Source organism: Nannobrachium achirus (assembly GCF_963921795.1).
Source record: "Nannobrachium achirus genome assembly, chromosome: 10".
NCBI lineage: Eukaryota > Metazoa > Chordata > Actinopteri > Myctophiformes > Myctophidae > Nannobrachium > Nannobrachium achirus.
The window spans coordinates 11,899,259-11,924,266 of NC_137819.1; the positions used below are offsets into that span (position 1 = coordinate 11,899,259).

General features: G+C 41.3%; 1 protein-coding gene across 1 annotated transcript; it reads right to left on the reverse strand.

The window, feature by feature from the left end:
* Window positions 1-320: 320 nt before the first annotated feature.
* Window positions 321-12,715, reverse strand: LOC308292291 (protein NLRC3-like; the record flags this gene model as incomplete). The annotated part of the gene is made up of 4 exons (XM_080734603.1): window positions 321-824; window positions 8,712-8,838; window positions 9,893-11,690; window positions 12,706-12,715. The coding sequence occupies 4 exons, from the start codon at window positions 12,713-12,715 to the stop codon at window positions 321-323; spliced, it is 2,439 nt and encodes an 812-aa protein (XP_080590729.1).
* Window positions 12,716-25,008: the final 12,293 nt, after the last annotated feature.

Below are 25,008 nucleotides of genomic sequence, written 5' to 3' on the forward strand. Positions count from 1 at the left end.
ACCCCCGAACAATAATCTTAAAGTTGTTAAAATGTTGATTTTACCGGGGACCCCCTGGTACACAGTCCATGACCCTTGAGGGGTCCCCAGACGCATGGAGGTCACCGATCACCACTCTAGCACGAAAAGACCAAATGACGTGCTGTGATTTATTTATTTTTTTAAACCATGAACATTTGTGCAAACCTTTGAATGTATATTTTTCAAAGCAAACTTTGCTTCTGGGGGTCCCTGGAACAACATATTTTGAGATGGGGGTCCGTGACCAATTACATGTAATTTTGGGGGTCCTTGACATGAACAGTTTGAGGACCACTGATTTAGAAGAACCCGAACCCAGCATGGAGAGGTTCGGTGAATGTGGTTTGGACGGTGTACAGGTGTGTGAGTGAGTCAGACGACACTGTGTAGAAGGACAGAGTTCCAGCAGGACAGTCCACAAACACTGCTACTCTGTTGGAGCCCCCCCTAGAGGCCCTGACAGGGAGGACAGTCTGCATACAATTGTGACTGACACTGTAACTGTTACCACTGTGACCATTACAGTCCAGACTCCAGGACATGTTATTGAGTCCAAGACTATAGTCATCACCACTTCCTTTCCTGCTGATTCCTCTATAAGTCACTGCTATAGAAACCCTTCCACTGCACTCTACCTCCCAGTAACAGCGTCCAGTCAGACCCTCGGTACACAGAACCTGATAAAACAGTCCATAAAACCTGTCAGGATGTTCAGGATATGATTGATCCTGTCCCTCCCATGTCACCTTCCTGTTGTTCTCAGACACAGAGAGGTCTCTGTTTGCTGTGTTTGTGTCCAGAGTGAGACGCTGGAAATCTGATGAGAAAACAACACAGTAAACATCAAATACATCATTCACTGACTGACACACAACAACAACAACACACACACACACACACACACACACACACACACACACACACACACACACACGCACACACACACACACACTTGAAATAAGACATGGAACCACTTTATTAATTATTTTATGCTTTAACTATTGAAAAATAGCAGATCTACAAGCTCACAGCGCGGCACCGAGTGCCGCGCTGCGAGCTTGTAGGTCTGCTATTTCTTATTTTTATGTATTTTTTCCTTTGAATAATTCTTTTTAAAAGCGAACATTTGTGACTGGAGCAAGATATTTTGAGATTGGGGTCCGCGGCCAAACGTGTGTCATTTTGGGGGTCCTTGACATGAAAAAGTTTGAGAAGCACTGATTTGGAAGATATTTTTAGAATGGGGTGAAAATATTCACACCTTTTCAGGTTTTTTCAAAAAGAGCAGATCTACAAACTCACAGCACGCCCTGAGGTTGTACGTCTGCTATTCTGACCCCTGTGGGTGAAGCGGACGGATGGGGGTCCTCGCACCCTAGTCTGACACCCAGCGTCCAAATTATGTGCTTGTACATCTGCTATTTTTAAATAGCCAATACAGAGCAATATGGATAAAGTGCATAAAATGTGGCGTGAACTAGTTTACTGGGGATCCCCTGGTAAGCCCCTAAGGACCCCTGTGGGGTCCCCGGACGGGTGGAGGTCACCGCCCTCTAGTCTGGCACCCAGTGACCAAATGACACGCTATGAGCTTGTAGATCTGCTATTTTCAGAATAGCCAATAGAGAACAGGGGACCCCCTGGTGCACAATCTGTGACCCCTGGGGGTCCGCGGACCAGGGGGGGATCCCCGCCAACTACTCTGGCACAAAATGACCAAATGACGCCCTAGGAGTTTGTAGATCTGTATTTTTGAATAGCGAACAGAGAGCAATATGCATTAATACATAAAATGTTGCGTGAACTAGTTTACAGGGGACCACCTGGTAAGCCCCCAAGGACCCCTGTGGGGTCCCCGGACGGGTGGAGGTCGCCGCCCACTACTCTGGCACCCAGTGACCAAATAACGTGCTGTGAGCTTGTAGATCTGCTATTTTTTTTAAAAGCATGAACATTTGTGCAAACCTTTGAATGGTGTATTTTTCAAAGCCAACTTTGCTTCCGGGGGTCCCTGCAACAACACATTTTGAGACAGGGTCCGCGACCAAATCAATGTAATTTTGGGGGTCCGTGACATGAAAAGGTTCGAGGACCACTAATTTAGAAGAACGGTTTGGAATGGAATCGGGTCAAAAATATTCAAAGACCTGCACAAATATTCATGATTTTTCAAAAATAGCAGATCTACAAGCTTGCAGCACGGCACCGCAAGCTTGTTAATCTGCTATTTTTCACACATGCACGCACGCACTCTCTCACACACTCTCACACTCGTATTAGTAACCTTTCTTTTAGTGTTGATTTTGTTGACTAAAACTTGTCTAAAAGACTGGGCTTTTAGATCAGCGTTTCAACCCTGTTTTCCCTTAATTTTAGATCAAGCCGAAGATAAGCATCTTTGTACTGCTTAAATGCTGGATGCAAAATATTATTTGTGGGTTGTTGAAGGCTAAATGAGGCTAAATGTGACGGATTACCACAAACCTGCATCCTGTTATGTAGAGACACACATGGGGGAAATTTGGTTGAAATGGAAAACAACAAATGCAGAAGCGACTTGGAGCACACTTATGGGGAAGTGAATCCAGACAAAGTCTGGCAGAGGTGTATATACAGTATACTGTCCCCTTCAGAAGGAACATTGGGCTCTCTACCCCAGCGAGAGGTCGCACACCAAAAGACCTCTTGCACCAATCTGACAGAGAGAGAGCCCCCAGGATTAACAATTTTAATTCTGTAAAAGAAAGTATGGAATGGAAATGATCAACCGGTTGGTGCATCTCTAACCTTTGAAAGGGTAATAAGAATTTATTCTGCTTTCTTACTATGATGATTATTATCATTATAGTGTAAAAATGGAAACAATGATTTAGACTAAATTGGGAACATTGAAATGTACTTTGAATGCTTTTGCCTTTTTCTATTTCTGTAAAAGCTTTTATTTCTTTAATAAATTTACCTGCAAAATATATCATTCAAAATCAGATTTTTATAAGCAGCATTATGAAATGTATAACCATAGAGATCTGCTTAAATAGGGTGTGTTGAACCTATAATCTAAGTGTGGCCTAACTTGTTGGGATATTGATTCGAAGGTTTAGTTTATATTCAAAAACACCTCCTTGGATCTAATTATCCTAGATTCAAAATAACTACTCTGATAATACAACCAACAGTCAGATCCAGCAGCGAGCTACAGTTAATCTCAGGTTACAGAGGAGGACCAATGCATTGGGTCATAGGCAGAGGTTTCTGATGTTGAAATTAGGAGGGACTGAGAGATGGATGTAGTTAGATTTCAGAGTTGTTGCAAATATACGCTTAAAGATGTCTATTGTTATTTAGACTTCTAAAACCTATTGAAATGTACAGCGTAACGCCATCCTGTATGGAATTGCGTGGATTAATAACAAACTATGACTAAATGTCCGTCGACTCGCTAAAAACTAAAACTAAATATATTGACAATTTAGTCAACAAATAAAAACTAGACTAAAAAGAGATGCAGTAGAAATAAAATAAATGTTGCTGAAAATGGCAGATCTATATATTTTACCCATGGAAAGAATGAGTGCTAGATCTAAAGGCAATGAGAACATCTTTACCAAAATATGGAAACCACTACTTGATCACTTACATCTGATACGGTTGCCCCCCTCCCGACAGATAGTGACTGTAGTGACATGTCTGACAACCTATGTTGGCTGTGGCATTGATTCACTGCCACACCAATAGAGGGAAAACTAGACATGTCTGTGGACTGTTGTAGCTGATGTGACCCCTTTCTTTCTTTTTTTCTGTGACCTCTTTTTGTTTTGTTTTGCGTCATTTATTTTAGGATTTGTTTTTATTGCATGTATATCTTGTTGCATTTGTTTTATGTTGTGTCCGGCTCTGTCTTATGTGTAGATGGTGTTTCTAGGAAAAAATCAATGCATGTACATGTAACCTGTTGTACCCAAATAAATAAATATATATAAAAATGAAAATGGCAGATCTACAAGCTCACAACGCGTCACACTGTGGTACGTTGTGAGCTTGTAGATCTGCTATTTCCAGCATGCAGCCAAGTGTAAAATCATCCATTATGATATCATCAAGGTCCATCAAAATACATTTTAGTCGACTAAATCAATGAATATTTAGTCAAATAAATCATTTGATATTTAGTCGACTAAAACTAGACCAAAACTAAAACATTTCAGATGACTAAAATATGACTAATACTAAATGGAGTTTTATTCAAACCACTATGACTGAAATTAAATGCAATCTGCTGTCAATATCAACACTACTTTCTTCCCTGCAGTTACGATGGCTTTGTTTTAATGTGGAGTTAAACACGCACGCACACACGCACGCACACACGCACGCACACACACACACACACACACACACACACACACACACACACACACACACACACACACACACACACACACACACACACACACACACACACACGATCAGTCGATCTTTTTTATATTGCAGATCAACAAGCTCACAACCTGTTTGTTTGTTTTCACTCTAAATAATTAAAATGCACCGTCGCTGTCAGGTTGTTGTATTGATTTCATATGAACATTTAATTCTCAAATAAGGGACGAATCCATATTTTATGGGACGTGTGGCAACCCTACTTGTAAATTATCTGTTTTTGTACATTTCAAACATACTTTACAAATTCAGAACCCATCAGGATGTTACACATTTTAAGCTTGTAGATCTGCGACTTTTGTCTAATTTTCAAATATAGATGATCTAAAAGCTCACAATGCATGGTGAGCTTTAGATCGGTTGTTTTTGGAAATATAGCCAATCTACAAGCCCTCTGGTCCATATATAGTACAGGCATTCTAGGGTTGAACCTTGAACAAATTGCAACACAAACTCTTTCAACTTTTTTGTTTCATAAATATGTTAGTAATAACATATCAAAAGTCCTAAGAAATCCAAGTGGTGGAACATAGTGAAATGGTGGAACATAAGTTGGGCTCCCATCGACTTTCTATACAGGAGGAAAATACCCAGAAATAAAATCTGCTTTAAGTAGGATGTGAGGGGTCTAACTAGGGGTTTGTCATGATGCTGAATCCATTGCAAGCATTTGTTTTGCACAAAAAACATTCCTTGGAACCAGAAAACGCCCACAAAACTGATGAAAAGTGATGACTCATTCACTTTTGCTTGCAAAAGTGAACAAATGCTTGCAATGGATTCAGCATCATGACAAACCCCTAGTTAGACCCCTCACATCCTACTTAAAGCAGATCTTTTTTCTGGGTATTTTCCTCCTGTATAGAAAGTCGATGGGAGCCCAACTTATGTTCCACCACTTCACTATGTTCCACCACTTGGATTTCTTAGGACTTTTGATATGTTATTACTAACATATTTATGAAACAAAAAAAGTTGAAAGAGTTTGTGTTGCAATTTGTTCAAGGTTGGCCCATTTTTTTTCTTAGATTGCCTGTACTAATAATGGAATCTCTGCCATCCTGGATTCCAGCATCAACATGTCAACTCAGTCAAATGTGAGCATTCTTATTAGAAAACATGTTTTATTGGCCTGTTATTTGGTGGTGTGTCTGTGTCAATATCACACATTAACATTTTATACACAGTTGTATGCTTGGTTGGCTCCTCCCCAGATGCTGTTCTGAAAACTCTTCAGGAGAGCTTCCAGGGAATTCAGGTTTCTCTGCTCTTGGCCTGGTCCTTAACGGTTACACCCCGCCATTCCGAAACACCGCCATTCCGAACATTGACTTACATTGTTAGCCTAACCCTAACCCTAACCCTAACCTAACCCTAACCCTAACCCAATCCTAACCCTTACCCTAACCCTAACCCTAACCTAACCCTAACCCTAACCTAACCCTAACCCTAACCCTAACCCTAACCCTAACCCTTTCGGAATGGCGGTGTTTCGGAATGGCGGTCTGTTGCCGAGTTGAGGATTAAGCCAAACTTCTCCTCCATGTTTCACTCTGTAGGAAGTAGAACAACAATGCATCAATGTCTCACTGTCTAACACAACGTCTCCACTTGCTGACACTACAGTGTTTCTCCTATCAATTAACTTGGTCCTGCAGCCCATCCAGACATACAGTACTCACTGCTGCCCAGTTTGGATCTCATCTCCTCCTCAGACTCCACCTTAACCTTTAGAGCAGGGGTTCCCAACCTTTTTTGTCTCAGGGCACCCCATGAATATTTTTGTAATCCGAGGCACCCCTAAATTATAATTTTCACTCCCAGCACCTTATATTTATAGCATATCGTCGTTGTCGGGTGGAAACCTTGTATGTCCAAAACCGTTCATTTTGTATTTATCATCTATAAAATATACTAAACTAGTGAAAACAGCAGATTTACAAGCACACAACGCCAATGCGAGGCGTTGTGTGCTTGTAGATCGGCTGTTTTCACTAGTTTTGTTTGACAGTCTTGTTTGATGAAGCAGGGCTTTGCTTTACCAAAAGACGTACACATCTGAAACTTGGGAGATGCGAGGTTTCTGCCCGACAGCGACAATATTGTAGTGATTATGTTGTGAGGAAAACGTTGAGACCCCTAAAATATTTTTGTTAGAACTGACTGAAAATAACTTTGTACTTCAAGTTTAAAATGATACTAAATATTTTTTCAAGTGTCCAAATAAAATATCCATAGTCCAAATACTATCAAATGATCTCGCAGCACCCCTGGACTGCCGTCACGGCACCCCAGGGTGCCCCGTCACGGCACCCCAGGGTGCCCCGTCACGGCACCCCAGGGTGCCCCGTCACCCACTTTGAAAACCCCTGCTCTAGAGAACTCCACTCTCCTTTTATCTCTACTTTTGTCCCAGGGATTTGTTTCCCTCTGACCGCATACAATTATGTTTTGAATTTAGTTTGTTTTTAACTGCCTTAGTTGCTGGTGAAATCTTATTTTGTTCAGCGCTCTGGTTTGACCCCTGTCTCTGTGGGCCATTTAGTGTTTTTTCACCTGGGACCTGGGGGTCAGGTGTGACCCCTGCCTCTATGGCCCCCCTCCTGTCTGTCAGCTATTTAATCAATGGGTATTTAATCAATGGGTGTCGAATAAGCTTGATGCAGGTTTAGGCTGGAAATGTAGTGTCAAGCTTTGTTATCCATTGTTTTAGTGTTAGGTTTACGGTTATGGTTATGTTTACAATAACAACTCAAAGACCAGCAGTCACAGGTCTATCCATTATAAAGGCGTTTTTATTTTTCTACATAAGTTGGCATGGTATGCTGCAGAGCAGGTAGCAACAACGGACGCGTTTTGGCTGCACTCTTTCCGACGAAAAGTTTGGTGGTCGGAGACACTATGGACAGGCTTTACTTGGGAGATAATAAGCTATGATCTTTTTTTCGGTGGCATGTTATGTTTAATCAAACTACAACAACACGTTTACCTCATGTTATGTTTCATCAAACTACAACAACACGTTTACCTCATGTTATGTTTAATCAAACTACAACACGTTTACCTCAGTGCCTGGAGTGGACCACGGTTCAAACATTAATCGCAAGTCCCAAAAAAGTGCAGTTAAAAGGAATGTGCGTTGACTCATTATTATCGTCTAAAGGAGTAGTTCACCCCCAAAATTGATTAGGCCTACTCATGCCATGGAGACTTGAGTTCAATAATATATTTTTGTGTTGTGTCGCATTTCTAAGACAATTTGATTATAGTAAATTTACTTCCATTGATTCCGGATGGGGACCCGAATGTATTTGGTTCCCCATCCAGAATCAATGGGGGTACATTTATTGTCATACAATTTTTTTGTCTTGGGAATGTGGCAAAAAAAATATTGCTGTCTCCATGGCGTGAGTAATCAATAGCAAAAAAAAAAAAAAAAAAACATTTTGGAGGTGAACTACTGACAGCCCTATACTAAATACACATGAGGGAAACAGTGCACATTCAGTGCACTAACATGGACACAGCTCAAGTCTACTCACTTGCAGTTCTCCAGGACTGGAACATTCACCATGCTGGAGCTCAGGTCCAGCTCTCTTAGGGAGGGATGAGAGCTTACAGCTGAGACCAGAAGTTCACAGCATCTCTCTGACAAGTGACAGTGAGCCAGTCTGAATGAAGAATGAAACACCAGATTGATTGCTTGATAATCATATTTGAACAGGGAACCCCAAACCTGACAAGCACTTGGAACTTTGCAGTGAGCTTGTAGATCGGCTATTTTCACAATGTTTTCCTCTTCTGTGATATTTTACAATTTCAAAAGTCATTAAATGAATTAATTAATCATCTGGGGACCCCACAAAATAATATGGGGACCCCCTTGGGGTCACACGTCAAAAATAGCCGATCTACAAGCTCACAATCGTTGCGTCCTCGACGCGTTGTGAGCTTGTAATGTATCAGCTATTTTGGATGTGCAATCCTGTGGTATGACAAAGTAGCCTATAAATTTGCGTTAAAGGGATATTACACTTTCAAACATATATGTTTGCGGTAATTTTAACGTCTACTCAGGCACATAAGCTTGGGTTATCATGATATCAATCATATTAATACATTCTCACCACAGCATTCATATTATATTCACATAATACAGTAGGCCTACATAATAATACAGAAGTGATCAAAATAAATTGGGTAAATGTATCTTACCGTAGAATCTCCAGCCTACAGTGCAGACTCTTCAGTCCTTCACAGAGCAGCTCCACTAGTCCTGAGTCGTTCAGGTTGTTTTCACTGAGGTCCAATTCTCTCAAATGGGAAGGATTAGAGCTGAGAGCTGAAGCCACAACTTCAACCTCTGTCTGTCTGAGCTTACTGCCAACAAGTCTGTAAATGCAGATTAAATCAGAGATTATCAAAAAAAATTATACATAGTTCACTGTCATAGAAGTTAAATAAAATATCTCATATCTAGTTATCCAGACATAAACAGTATTTAACAGCAGAGTGTGGAATAGACAACACCACACAGGAAGAGCAATTTTGATAACAAAGCTTTCACCCAGCAGTTGAAGGTGTGAAATGAAGACTGAACTACATTGCATATTTACTGCCTAAACTGTGTAAAAGCTTTACAAACAAGCTGCTAGAGACCAGCATTCAGTCTCTCTATTTCTCATCCCTGTCTCCTGGGCCACAGCTGCAGGCTTTGATCTGGCTTTGAGGCGGAGCACCGACACACACATAAATTGTATAAGTTGTCCATAGATACATTTGGCTTTGTGTGTGTGTCCATCCGGACATGTAATTCATAAAAGGCACTGCTCACTTCACACTGGGTGTGATTTTTATTTTAAGTTCCACTACTGAGTGTCAGTGGGTTCGAACCACTGGTCTGGAGGGTTCAACCAGTGTCAGTGGGTTCAAACCACTGGTCTGGTGGGTTCAACCAGCAGGGATTTTACACTCTTAGTTTAGTTAGTGTGGTTGCTATAGGCAACACAATATTATATATTCGGTCAGAGAGTTTTTTCCCATCAAAGTGAACCTGTGTTTTGTAAACTTTTTTAGTAATGTTATCCAGGTTGGACGATTGCACAACAAAAGGCATGACCAAAAGCGTCACGCTTTTGGTCATGCTTCACTTGACATCACAGTATCTAATATAAATGACATCACAGTATCTAATATAAATGACATCACAGTATCTAATATAAATGGTAAGACATAATTCATTTCCCAGCAGATTCCGTGTGACTCGCGTCATGGCAACCACACTTCCAATTTCCTTGAATTGAATCTTTCTGGTTTTTTCCTGCTTTATTGTGGGCTTTGCACAAACACAAAATACCACCAGTCACTGTTACACATACAGTATTATTGGAGCTTTTGTGTCAACCTTAGTTTCAAATTATATGTTTCTATTCACATGACTACTAACCGAGCCTTTCTGCAGTTCCTCACAGCTGGGATCAGTCTCCATCGCCCCTCCTCTGATGCTTTGTATTTGTCCAGGTCCAACTCATCCAGAACCTCCTCTGACATCAGCAGCATGGCGGCCAGAGCTGAACACTGGGATGGAGTCAGACTGTCCCCTGACTCCAGGTACTTTTGGATCTCCTGAAGTACTGAGTGGTCGTTCATTTCCATCAAACAGTGGAAGATGTTGATGATTCTCTCAGGAGAGTGTTCTTCTTCAGTGGTCATCTTCTTCAGGTTGTTAATGACTCTCTGGATGGTCTCTGGACAGTTCTCTTTCTGAACCAGTAGGCCTCCTAACAGACTCTGGTTGGACTCCAATAAGAGGCCATGAAGGAAGCGGACAAAGAGGTCCAGGTGGCCATTTTTACTCTCCTGGGATTTTACCATGACTCTGTACAGGAAGACTTCCAGGGTCATTTCTTCTTCTTGACCTCCTCCTCCTCCTCCCATCACCCTCCTCCTCCTCCTCCTGATCATCTTCTCCCTTTTGTCTTCTTCTCCCAGGAATGTCTTCAGTACCTTCATGTTCTTCTGTGTGAAACAGTGGAACAGGTAGACTGCGGCCATAAACTCCTGGATGCTCAGATGAACAAAGCTGTAGACCTTTCTCTCAGACTGAACAGTCTCTTCTTTGAAGATCTCTGTGCACACTCCTGAGTACAGTGAGGCTTCTTTCACATCAAGGCCACACTCTTCCAGGTCTTCTTGGTAGAACATGACACTGCCTTTCTCCAGATGTTCAAATGCCAGCCTGCCCAGCTTCAGAAGACCCTCCTTGTCCTTCTCCATGAGCTGCTGTTGATTCATATCATGACTGTCATCATACTTCTTCCATTTCCTATTTGTCTGGACCGACAGGAAGTGACTGTACATCTGAGTCTGGGTCGTGGGCAGCTTTTTTCTCTTGTCTGTCTTCAACATGTCCTCCAGGACGGTAGCGGTGATGGAACAGAAGACTGGAATGTGACACATGATGTGGAGGCTCTTTGATGTCTTCATGTGTGAGATGATTCTGCTGGCCAGCTTCTCATCACTGAATCTCTTCCTGAAGAACTCCTCCTTCTGGGGGTCTGTGAACCCTCGTACTTCTGTCTCCATGTCAACACAATCAGGAGGGATCTGATTGGCTGCTGCAGGTCTGGTAGTTATCCAGAGGAGGGCTGAGGGGAGCAGATTCCCCTCAATGAGGTTTGTTAACAGCAAGTCCACTGATGATGTCACTGTGACATCAGAAACAATTTCATTCTCTTGGAAGACACAAGAACCAATGCGAATGTTCTGGAATTTCAGCGGAAACCTGCTTTCATCCAGACCATCAAAGATGAAGCCAACCTTCCAGACAGCGAGCTGCTCTGCTGTGACCTTCTTTAATTCTGGGTGGAAACGATGGATCAGTGAGAGAAGACTGTGCTGCTCATTTCTTACCAGGTTCAGCTCCCGGAATGAGAAGGGAATCAGGAGAATGATATCTTGATTTTCCAAACCCTTTGCCCAGTCCAGAGTGAACTTACGCACAGAGAATGTTTTTCCAATGCCAGCGATGCCTTTGGTCAGAACTCTTCTGATTGGTTTGTCTCTGCCAAGGAGGAGGGGCTTAAAGATGTCACAGCATTTGATTGGATCATCATGGAGGGTCTTCTTCTTGGAAGCTGTCTCAAGCTGCCAGACCTCATGTTGGGTATTAACCCCTTCACTCTCTCCCGCTGAGATGTAGAGCTCTGTGTAGATGCTGCTGAGGGAGGGCACTTCAGTGACGTATGTCACACGATCAAGACGGTTCAAGCCGACCTTATAAACCTTTAGAACCTCCTGCGGACTGACACCTGCTATGAGAAGACAATGAAGACATTTTAAACATTCAGTTGAATTTATAACTTTACATCCTTATATCTGTGTATGCACATTATTAATTTAACCACTTAAACAGCAGCTTCCGTATTCTGGGAAAATCCTTTACAAAAAATAGCAGATCTACAAGCTTACAAGCTGATCTGTAAGCTTGTAGATCTGCTATTTTCAGCGAATATATTTCATGTTGTGTGAAAGCAGAAAATACACTAGTATAGAGCCCTGAGGGTCTAAACAACATAAGGCAGGGGTCGGCAATTAGATTTGGCCTCGGGCCAATTTTTTTCTAAGCCGTTAGATGGCGGGCCAGACATAATAATGAAAGGCTAATTTGAGAAATTCATAGTTAAACAATGTTACTGGAACTCAGACAGACTGCCTTACAAGACATAGGCATCTGTGATAAAAAGAAAATAATATATGTGGAAAAACAAGCGGTTTTCCCCCCTTTCTATTTGCAAATAGGCCTATTGATGGACGTGGATGTAAAGGAGCCTTTACTTTTAATGATTAGCCTTTAAGTTCATAATTATTTCCTTCTTCTCTGCTGCCAGTCGTAGAATACAACATCACATAAATTAAGCATGATTCATAATAAATCACTTTGCACATCTCACAATTCTGTGCAGCACGTTGTGAGTTTGTAGATTCAATATGCTGTGCGCAAATTGCGCAACACCGCTGCACGTTGAAGAATTGGTCGTTATGTAAAGTGATCGCAGCTGCTCGGCTACTTGTGCAGAAAGACAGACAGACTGCTAGAGAACGCTAAACATCAGCCTTATCTCCTTATCCCACTAGTAGGCAAAAGAAATGACACATGAACACAATGCAAAAGCATAAAGAAGAGGAGACAGTGGAAAGGGGCGTTTATAGAGGAATATGGACAGAAAACGTATGCGTTTATCCTACCTGGAATCATCAATGCAAAGCCCCTTAAATTAAGAAGCACAACGGCTTTGCCGTGACATTTTTTGGCTGCTTGAAAGGAAATCATTTTAGACAGCACCAAGATGAAGCATGGATGGCACCTCCAAAGTTAGTTTCCACGTACTTTGACCACAGGTAAAAGCTCACAGCAGCAGCAAGCAGCAGCAGCAGCACCGCCGTCACTGCGTGCTCCCTGTGCTATTCACTCTCAGCATGATTACGTTGAATATTAAAAGCATCTGATCCTTTGGTGGGAATGCGTTCTCTGTTTGGACATTATAGCTACGATAGCGTATAGTGGACTGGCAGTCCAGTATTGTAAAAAAAAAAATGAATATTAATAAAAAAAAAAAAAATCTCAAAATAATCTGAGGGGCCAGAAATAATTTCCAAGGGGCCAGTTTTGGCCCGCGGGCCGCCTATTGCCGACCCCTGACATAAGGGGTTTAAGTGTTTAATAAAACTAAGAAAAACAGGCTAAAGAAACATTGGATCACTGGTTTTCATACAGAGTTGATACATGTTTAGCATCATTATTTAAACATGGATACTGTGATGACACATTGTGGACATTTAGTCTGACAATGTCTTCTGTCATTTCAAACATTTCAGTTATTAACTGTGTTAATTAATGTACATTGTGTCCAGTCTTACTTTGTCCACTGCTGGTGTGACTGAGTGTCTTCAGTCCAGGTGTGGTTCTGGATTCCTTGGAAGCCTGCTCTGTCACAACACAACCAATCCCCTTCCTCTCTCTGTGGAGACATTACGACATTATATTACTGTATAATAGTATGTAATATGTTAATATTATAATATGACATAACATCATTGATATGTTCACACTAGGGCATTCACAGAATACTCAAGTATTCGAGTATTCGAATACCAAATCACTATTCGAGTACCGTACATCAAAGTCGAGTATTCGCCAAAATACGTTTTTATATTATTTTTGCTTTCTTTTTTTTTTCTCTCTCTAAGCCGTGACAATATTTCTACAGCAGACATGCAGCCGTGAGCTCTGGTGTTTGTATTTCTCCTAATCCATTCATGGTTGATTGTTGTCAATCATATCACACTGTAGCCTATGTAATGATGTGCCGTCATATACACGGCCGGCCCATCACCATAGATGTGGCACAGTCACTCAGTGAGTGTAGGAGGGGAGGGGCACTCCAGAGCTCCAGAAAAGTCAAGCTCAATGCTCATTGCTGACAAAAGTGTGTGATACTTACAGTTTAGAGGACACTCTTCACGTTACAGTAGTAGCTCTTACGGACAGCGCATCACAGCAACTTGTGTTGATGTCATGCTTCATATTCAACTTTATCTTATCTTATCCAAAGGTACACGCGTGACACGTCCAGCGTTTTATTTATGATTTCATGACACGGATTGGAGTGGAATTGATGATCTTTTAAAGCTTTTGTGTTAATTATACTGCATAGCATGTAATCATAATGCATCTTAGCCTTGTCTGTTGTATATCGGCTGAATCACACCAGCTTTCATTAACATTGAAAGTCTTGTGATCTGTTAAGTAGCATAGGTGTTAACGACATGCATGTGAAGTCATTAACATAACGTGCATCCCATCAAACAATCACTAAAAGCCTTATCCCGAGGCTAAACAATCACCAATACAACACTGCTTGTAATGAAGGAAGGATGGACAGTATACATGAGGTTGTTGTTGAACATAGATAGGATAGGCTTGAACAGTCATTTTAGAGGTTTTTCCAAGTAAAATGAACTTGTTTCTGTCGCAGGTTTCATCAGCTAATGCATAGCCTAACTGCTTGTAGCTGATTTGCGCCACATTGTGCTGCTTTTGGTGATCGTTCATGTTCACATTTTTTAAGTTATTTTCTCCCCTTTTATTAGTACAGCCAAAGTAAAACTAGTTTATATATTTCATTATTTCCTTGTGGATTAATTATTTTGTTTTTCCACTTAAAGTTAACAGAGTTCAGTGATCTTACTTTGTGTTTGAAGGTCCAGGTTCATTACTGAAGTTCAAAGGGAAATCCATAGACTGATCACTCTTCATGGACACACAGCTGGGTGTTGGAGACTCTGCTCTGTGGTCAACACTTCTGGAATCACACAAATTATTATTATTATTATTGTGGGCTCGCTGAAAGGCAAGACCAGTATCTTCTGGAATCACACAAATGTTTATGAAATTATCATTTGAGTTGAAATACAGTTTGCTGCACAGATACTCCTAGTAAAGGATTACAGTGTGGCTACTTTTGAAATAGTGAAATACCTTGTGAAATTAAAGTGAAACTCCATGTTGAATTCAAACCCCCACTCTGTGGTGGTGGTGGTGGGCAGCTACTTTACTACTGTATATTTATACTGTACATGTGACTGTATTTATACTGTACATTACTGTACATTATGCAGACCTCACCATGTGTAGATGCTGCTAGAATAAATATGGCTCTATTCAGTGTGATCTCTCATAAAATGTTTTAACATCAAATAAAAATAGGAAAACAAAGTAGAACTCTTTTTGATTAACTCCATGTAGATTCATTATTTGTGTCGTTCCAGTTTCAAGATCACATACATAGATCAGTGATCTTACTTTGTGTTTGAAGGTCCAGGTTCATTACTGAAGTTCAAAGGGAAATCCATAGACCGGTCACTCTTCATAGACACACAGCTGGGTGTTGGAGACTCTGCTCTGTGGTGAAGACTTCTGGAATCACACAAATGTTTATGAAATTATCATTTGAGTTGAAAGACAGTTTTCTGCACAGATATCACTCACTCACTTTGTCATGTAATAGTGTTATATATTGTACAGGATGATTGACATACTGTGTGTGTGGAGGTCCAGGTTCACTAAAGACAGGAGGATTAAATTCTTTAGACCAGTCACTCTTCATAGACACACAGCTGGGTGTTGGAGACTCTGCTCTGTGACTTCTGGAATCATACAAACGTTTATACATGTGATTGAAAAAGTCATTTTATTTGTATGTAATATGACACTATGTTTTGGCTCTTCAATGTTGAAACAACAGGAAAAACTAAGAAAATAGCAATATAAACAGCAATAAAAAGGGGTTGCATGGATAGAAAGATAGATCTTCCATAGTTTGTTAGGTAATTATTGCAGATATATGTGATAGTATCATTACATTATTAAATATAATAGTGAACATTAAACTATCATTACATTATTCAATAAAATAGTGAACATGAAACTATCATTATCATTATTCAGTAAAATAGTGAACATTAAACTATCATTACATTATTCAGTAAAATAGTGAACATTAAACTATCATTGCATTATTCAGTAAAATAGTGAACATTAAACTATCATTACATTATTCAGTAAAATAGTGAATATTAAACTATCATTATCATTATTCAGTAAAATAGTGAACATTAAACTATCATTACATTATTCAGTAAAATAGTGAACATTAAACTATCATTACATTATTCAGTAAAATTGTGAACATTAAACTATCATTACATTATTCAGTAAAATAGTGAATATTAAACTATCATTACATTATTCAGTAAAATTGTGAACATTAAACTATCATTACATTATTCAGTAAAATAGTGAATATTAAACTATCATTACATTATTCAGTAAAATAGTGAACATTAAACTATCATTACATTATTCAGTAAAATAGTGAACATTAAACTATCATTACATTATTCAGTAAAATTGTGAACATTAAACTATCATTACATTATTCAGTAAAATAGTGAACATTAAACTATCATTACATTATTCAGTAAAACTAGAAGAAAGCCCCCTGCGGGGGCTTGAGTCTGTAAGATTTATACAATAGTTTCAGAATTACAACCCCTCAGGTACAGGGTGGCCTGCTCTGTTTTGGCTGGGTGGGTTATAATAAGATAGAAAAAAGCACCCCCTGTGCGTTTGTTTAGGTGGCATGGGATGTGTAGTGTAGTAGGAAAGGCAAAGTTAAATATTATGTTGAAATAAAGTGTACAATGGTACTGTTGAATATTTTTTTTTATTATGAGGTTGTTGTAGAACATGAAATGATGGGTGACAGTGTGTTCTTAGTAGTATACAGTGTCGTCAAATTAAAGAAACAGACAAATATATTCAAGGTTGCATGAATCTGTTTTGAAGCACTTGTGTTATGATGACAGGCAAGTTATGAGAGAAAGGGGAAAGCATGTTTGAATGATCATGTGTAGTAATTCAAAGGAGTTTCTGGGATCCCTACTCGTCTGGAACAGCAGCGGGTGACCGAGAGAAAGACAGCTGCTGGTCGACAGATCTCTCTCTCTCTTTTCTCTCTCCATCTCTCCCTCTCTCTCTCACACACACACATACATGCACACGCGCGCGCACGTAGACACACTTTTCATACCGTCCACATCCATCCTCCCAGGTTGTATCATGACTGCTTGCGATGGGAATTAAAACGCAATACAGGTTTGTTTTATATCAGCAGAAATAGTCGCGTTCCCAGTTCCCAACAGCACACGAGTGACTGTCTGACACATCTCGCTTTGCTCTTGCAAGTACACGCCCACTGCCTGATCTACAAACCCTCCAACGTGGCGCGGAGCGACACAGTTTGATCTTGGAAATCTAATGTTCTGTGCGCCACACACAGTCATACGACTAATCATAAATCAGGCTCCATGAGAAGCACTCGGCACGCAGCACTTGACCAGTTTAGCAGCGGAGAGAGAGGGTGAAAGTCAGAGTTGAACAGAGGCATGGATGGACATGAAACAAACGTGTCAAAGTGAACTCATATTATCATCAAAATGGGACACAAATTCCTTATTGAAGCGTTTTTTTCCCCTCCATTGCGCGAAGCGATGCGATGGTGTGTTGTGTGGATAACACGTTAATGTGTTTGTGTGTGCGTGCGTGTGTGTGTGTGTTGCAAGGCGAACAGTCCCCGTGACATTTTGTATTGATCATTATATTATGTATTATTGCTTTGTTCAGGCCCGACTCAATCTGAATAGAATCCCGTAGCGTGCGGAGCGCCCGACTTTTCAAAACGGCAAGTGTGAGCCCGTTTAGAGAATCTGGTCAGAGAATCTGAAACAAATGGTCCTGTAGTGTTTAATGCTACCCGATTCAGTCGGGCAAGATTATCTGTTAGTGTATGGCCAGCTTAAGGGGTGTTGTTGTATAGACTGATCAAAACTATAGAAGATCTGGTGACAATTCGAAAACCCGTGGACAAAATTAAATAGGTATTAAGGTTGCTCCCGCTCGTCTCTCTCTCTCGTGTCTGTCTCTCTCTCTCTCTCTCTCTCTCTCTCTCTCTCTCTCGTATCTCGCGTCAGTGCAGCGGCGCACGCCAGCGCACACACACACACACACACACATTGAGTGTTTGCTTGCTTGCTTTATAGTTTGCCAAGCAGAAAGTACACACACGTCACACACACAGTACGGGTCCTAACAGGTCCTCTTGGGTTATACACATGATGATTACAGTCCCGTGTTCCGAAGTGTTCAGAGGGAAATGCGACCGTTTCCAACACGGCTCCGAGTGATTATGATAAAACACAGACAGACAGAGTGGAACAAACAATACGAAATATACGCTCTCTGTCTCTCTCTCTCCGCCCATTTGTGACGTGATTCGCGTCGCCAGACAACTAAGGATTGCGCAATATATGGCGCCTACAGGGCAAAAGGTGGCGAAAAAATTGTAAACATTTTGGGATTATGAGAAGTAGAGACACATCTGAAGGTGATGAAGTTGATGTTGGGCAAGGTACATGCGTTATTGATTTTTGTATTATGTTTTTTAGACAATTGAGCAACTGCTGAACGTGGAGTTACAGAGGGACCAATGGACAAAGGGACAAACACACTATTTTTTGGGGCGATTCTAATAAAGGTTGTGGGATAGTGAATATTAAACTATCATTCCATTACGCATCAGCAAACACTGCAGGAAAACACTAGTTTATCTACAAGCTCACAACATTAGAGGTTATTTCCTCCAATGTTTGTCTATATTTGCTGTGTGTGTGTGTGTGTGTGTGTGTGTGTGTGTGTGTGTGTGTGTGTGTGTGTGTGTGTGTGCGTGTGCGTGCGTGCGTGCGTGCGTGCTTGCGTGCGTGCTTGCGTGCGTGCGTGACTGTGACCATGACTGTCCAAAATGACGTGAGAATACGAACAGAGTGCATATCGGACCCCAGTCCAAATATTAACATATTGCAAGGATTGTTATGTTATAGTATTATTTATTGTAGAGGAGGATGGACATACTGTGTGTGTGGAGGTCCAGGTTGATCACTGAAGAGAGGAGGATTGAATTCTTTAGACCAGTCACTCTTCATAGACACACAGCTGGGTGTTGGAGACTCTGCTCTTCTTCTTTTTCTTCTTGCTCTGTGACTTCTGGAATGATACAAATGTTTATACATTGAGAGAGTATCATTTTTTGGGGTTGTGAGAGCCTAATTGATCAGCACCTGGTGTCATTCACTGATTGGAAGGGAGACACATTCTGCCCAGAAGAGTCAGAAATGTTTGTGCAGCAGAAGGAGAAGCACTGTTTGCACCAGTGTAGTTGTCCTGATTTAAAATGAAGTTCCTATGACTGGCCGCTAGTTGTGCTGTTCTGGCACCAGAAGCAACATGTTCTCCATAGGATTTCATTAATTTAATTCCCCCGAACTTTTACATTTGATTTTCTTTCCATAATAAACATTGTCATAAATACTTTATGGTTCCTGTTAAAGCCTCATTTCAATCACCATGATAAACGTTTTGTGAAAATATGGTCCAATTTATGTTATAATTGATGTTAAAGCAGGGTATGCCGTAGGAGGAAAATAATCAAAAGATTGGAAGCTGGGAAGAGAGGACCTTGGTGCGACAAGTGTTCCTTTTAGTTAGAATTATGACATTTTGCTTATCTCTATGTTTGATGCTACTGCTACAATATAAAGCTGGTTGCACACTGCTGCGTTTTTCGTTGCGAAATGCGTTTTTCAGGGCAAGGAGAGAGAGAGAGATAGAGAGAGGAAGGGACCGAGTGGTGCGCGAAACGGGTGGCAGTGTGCAAACGTGACTGACATAACGTGAGGTTGATTTTTTTATTCACACGCTCCGAAATTCACCCCGATATTCGGCCCGAAAAACGCAGCAGTGTGCAACCACCTTAAGTCATTGTTTGACGCTGTACTGCTAAATGATGGTTTGACTACTACAGTATGTATAATAGTTTGATGCTGTAGGCTACTGCTAAATGCTTATGCTTGATGTTTAGTAGAACTACATGTAGGATCCAAACTGGGTTAAATGGTATTTGGGCACTCGATTGATTAATTGATTGGGTAATTTATTGGCTATTTGGTGAAGGCACCTCATTTTGTGGGAGTGTCTCTGTAGGTGGCCTCAGAGTTTACAAAAGACAGTTCTACCATGCTCACCTTCAAGGCTGGTTGTGTCCTTGGATGTAGGGTGAGCTGGGGGTGAGAAACTTTTGTTGACCACACTTTCATAGCTTTAAATCCACTTTCATATTGATGTATTTTGCTCACTGCTAACTTATTTTCACACACATATTTATTTCATTATTTTGATCACATAATTTTAATAATTGGTGTCACTGAAAATTCTAAGTAAAGCATTGTTAAACTCATGAGCGATTTTGTGGATGTGAGTGTTTTAAGGTGCGCGTCATAGTCTTTCAATCTTCCAGGCTTAGCCTACCGGCTGTTTAATTATTGGGGTTACTAGCAGCCGTATCACTACATATTTAGTGATTGTTTTTGTATTTTGTTTTTGTCTTTTCTCTGTAAAGGTTTAAAACCTATTCCACTATTCACGGCTAATACCTATTTGCAACTATTCTACTAGTACTATTCCTAAATAAAAAGTCAAAAAGAAGAAAGAAGTTGTGTTTATTGAGTTGAACCACGGATTCCCTCTGGCTAAGCCATTTTCAAGTTTCGGCAGAAGGTCCCCCAAATCCCATATAACTTGACTATATAATATAGATAGATATAGATATATAACATAGTTTGTTACAGGCAGGGTGTGAAGAGAATGCTTAGCCAAGCAGAACCCTGGATGACATCTCTGGAGAAGAGTGGACTGCCGGGCAAGTATACGGCCTGGGGTTACCAACATGGGGTTCTCCCAAGACTGCTCTGGCCACTCCTGGTTTACAAAGTACCTGTCTCCACAGTTGAGGGGCTGGAGAGGAAGCTGAACACCTACTTGAGGAGATGGTTGGGTGTCCCAAGAAGCTTCTGCTCCATTGGCCTGTACAGCAAAGGCTACCAATAACATCAGTGGTGGAGGAGTACAAGGCGGCAAAAACACGCCAGGCCATGATGCTACGAGACAGCAAAGATGAGCGAGGCTTGGTGCAGAGGGAGGCCCGGAAGGCAGAGGAGGAAAGCCGGCATGTCAAGGCTGTGGCTATGAACAAGCAAAGCAGCATGGAAGGCCACCGGATCAAGTTCCTGTTGTGTTCTACGGTATGCTGTCCTTCCTACTCCATCAAACCTCCATACTTGGGGATTGGTAGAGAGCCTAAGCTGCACGCTCTGCGGAAAGATAGCTAACCTTGAGCATGTGCTCTCCTCGTGTCACTCGAGCCTAGCAGACGGCAAGTTCCAGTGGCGACATGACCAGATCCTTGCACAATAAGCCCTTTTGCAAATCCCGCCCCATTCTGCCCTGTTACTATGATAGGACATTTGACCCTGGGCAGATTGTTTTTATAGTGGCAGTGAATGGGATTTTTTTTTTCCTTCATAGCCTCATTACAGCTATATAAAGTACCAAAGGAAAAACATCTAGGTGATATTAATAAAAAGGGAAGACAAAGGTACAGTAGTTACATTGCAAAACAGGGGGTTTACCCGAAAATATATGTTTTAATTTGTTTAATCCCAGTGGGACAGAATCCTCTTTGCAGATTCTTTTATAGTGGTAGTGGATGGGATTTTTTTTCCCTTCATAGCCTCATTACAGCTATATAAAGTACCACAAAAAACACATCTACGTGATATTAATAAAAAGGGAAGAAAAAGGTACAGTAATTACATAGCAAAACAGTAGTTTTCCCCCCGAAAATAAATGTTTTAATTAGTTTAATCCTCTGGATCAGAAAGAGAATAGACCGCGCATTGCATCCTGGGTAGGAAGAGGACAGAACTATAATCCTAACCTCACATAATAGGCTGGCTTTTCGTAATTCTGCCCATTTAAAATATATGTACCCAATCGTGACTCTTAGACCATTGATATGGTCCATGTGAACTAGTTTGTTGAAGCTTATTCATTATGATGAGCGAGATCACGGCCGAGATCGCGGCCGTACCGGGCGATCGCCGTGTCGCGCACTGCGGACAGTTTTGAAAGCCACATTTAACATTCTCCACTGCACAAACTCCACCCCCGATAGCAAAAAGTGAATGTTTTTTTCTGGTTGGCCAGTCAGGGAGTCTCAGGGACCAATCAGAAGGCTGACAAACGGTCTATTGGCAGATGGTGTTGAGCAGGCGAGGAAAAGGACAAGACAGCTCTCTAATGGGCCTCGCTTCATCCATTTTGTCAAGGCAGGATAAAGCGCTGCAGCAGGAGGGAGGAGAAAGGGGTCTTGGCCACAGCAAGCGACTGGGAGATGCAGGCTGACCTGAAAAAGCAGTTCAAATTCCCAGAGGAGAAAGCAAACACTAGCCTGAGACCAGATATTGTATTGTGGTCTAAGGTGCCAAACAGGTGGTGCTCATGGAGGCTGAGTTGACGGTACCCTGGAGGAGGCATAAGAGCGCAAGCTCAAGAAATACCAAGCCCTCATCCTTGAGAGCCAGCAAAATGAATGGAAGGCCTGGAACTTTCTGGTGGAGGTGGGCTGCAGAGGCTTGGCTGGGCGGTCGCTCTGGAGAGCCCTCGGACTGCTGGGGATGGAAAGGCTGGCTAGAAAGCGTGCGGTGGCAGAGCCGACCTACTGAAGGACTAAAGACATAGGCTGTGTCCGAAATGCGGAACACGTTCCCTACTCCCTAACCCTAAATGAGGGATCCAGATGTAGTGTACTACAGTAGTGAACAAATCAGCGCATTTCGGACACTACCCCGTCGCCATCTGGTTGCGTCATCGCTGTCGCACAGTTAAAACACTCTAGCGCTGGCTTTTGGAGCAATAAATAATAGCCGATCTACAAGCTCTCAACAGGGGGCGAAGCGACACGTTGTGAGCTTGTACATCAACTCCCCAATGTGGATTGGAAATAACATACCAACATGTTGCGTTGTTATTATAACTTATAATTTTATTATAATTTATTCACCACAATTCAATAAAATAATGTTAAAAAATGTATAGGCCTATATTTTAAAAAAAAATTGTATTCATTCATTGGTGAATCAATGAATGAATAATGTTTATGCCACATTCATTTGTCTCGCATGCAGACATACACCCATGTTTGTGATAAAATAGGTTATTCTTGCTAATTTAAATAACATTATTGTATCATGATTATTATCAGCTGTGGAAGGTTGGGAAGAAAAGATCGAAAAACAAAAGCCTCCTGCGTCTATTCTCGTATATTCTCTTCATAAACAACTTTAGAGCTGTTTTCATCATTAAATGATGAAAAGCACATTTTGTTCTGGTGACAATGCTGTGGACAGTTGTTTTCTTTAGCCGGTGGTTCTGCTACGAGCGGTTCTGTTGCGTTTGCTCAGCAACAGGTGGCTACTCCTCCTGAAATGCAGAGACGCAGAGACGAACCTGCAGTGTGCGTGTGCGCGTGCACACCGCATGTGCGTGCTCAAAGCGCGAGACAGCGGCCACAGCGCAGTGCATTGTGGGGCGGCAGGGCTTGAAAGCGCTTGAATAGTGACCATCGAATGCTCACTACAAATCCAAATGCATTGTGGGATACTTCAGTACACTATATTAGGGTACAAAAATGCTCACTATACATTCGGACACTAGTTCAAAATGGCGGAGCCCCATTTTAGTACACTACATTAGTGAATAGGGTGGATTTCGGACACAGCCATAGAGTTGGGTGGTGTTCAGTGGGGGTAGAGCCAGGACGCTGGATCTGCTGTTGAGCCCCTCCGAGGTGTCATGGGCTTAAATCAACGAAACACCAGTGAAGGGGGGTGCCCATTTGATAACCTGCTGAAGCCACCCAACTCCTGTCTAGTTGTGGTATGCGGTCAAGCTTAGTCTTGGCTCAGGGAGGAGGACGCCCCTGCCATCCCTCATCAAAAAACACTACTGAATCACTACACAAAAGCTATTCGTGTAGTAGCCCTCATCAAAAAACACTACTGAATCACTACACAAAACCTATTCGTGTAGTAGTGACTGTGTAGTCATGTGTAGCAATTGTGTTGTAAATCTGTAATGTATTCACTACTCATGACACACCAGTAGAGTTTTGTAGTGAAACAGTAGTGTTTCCAGTAGTAATCAATCAGAGTAGTGAAAAAGCTGTTAAAACACTACTGCTTCACTACAAGGGCATTTAAATAGTGATTATGTAGAAATTTTACTACTTGTTTATGTGTAGTGAATATGTAGTCACAACACTACGTATTCACTACTCATGACACACCAGTAGAGTTTTGTAGTTTAACAGTAGTGTTTCCAGTAGTAATGAAGCAGAGTAGTGAAAAAGCTGTTAGAACACTACTGCTTCACTACAAGGGCATTTAAATAGTGATTATGTAGAGATTGTACTACTTACTTGTGTAGTGAATATGTAGTAACAAGTAGAGTTTTTTACTACTTGCTCATATAGTGTGTGGCAATTGTAGTCCTACAGCGGCCATGTTTTTTAGGGGGGGGGGGGGGGGGGCAAACACAGGTGTTCTGATTGGAGTAGAACATTATTAGTTCTATGCCAATCAAACAATTGAAACACCTGTGTTTGACCCAAAACATATAGTGAATATGTAGTAAAAACACTACAGAAACACTACTTGTTCTACCTTGGAACCAGTTTAAACCGGTTTGTGGGAAGCTGCTGCTAACAGCCAGGAGTTTTACCAGCTCTCATGGAGTCATTTCATTTATTCCTTTTCGGTAGGTGAAAATTAAAACACTGGATAATGTAGCTGTTACATGTATGTTAAGAATGTTTTCTGTTGTGTTTTTGTAGAAAGTGTGTATTTTCCTGCCTGCTAGCAGCTAACCAGTAAACAAATACTAAGCTAATGCTAACGTTAGCTGATGCTAAAGTTATTACAGTACATCCTAAAGGAACTGAATTTTCAAATTGTGTTGTGGACAGCTTATAGTAGGCC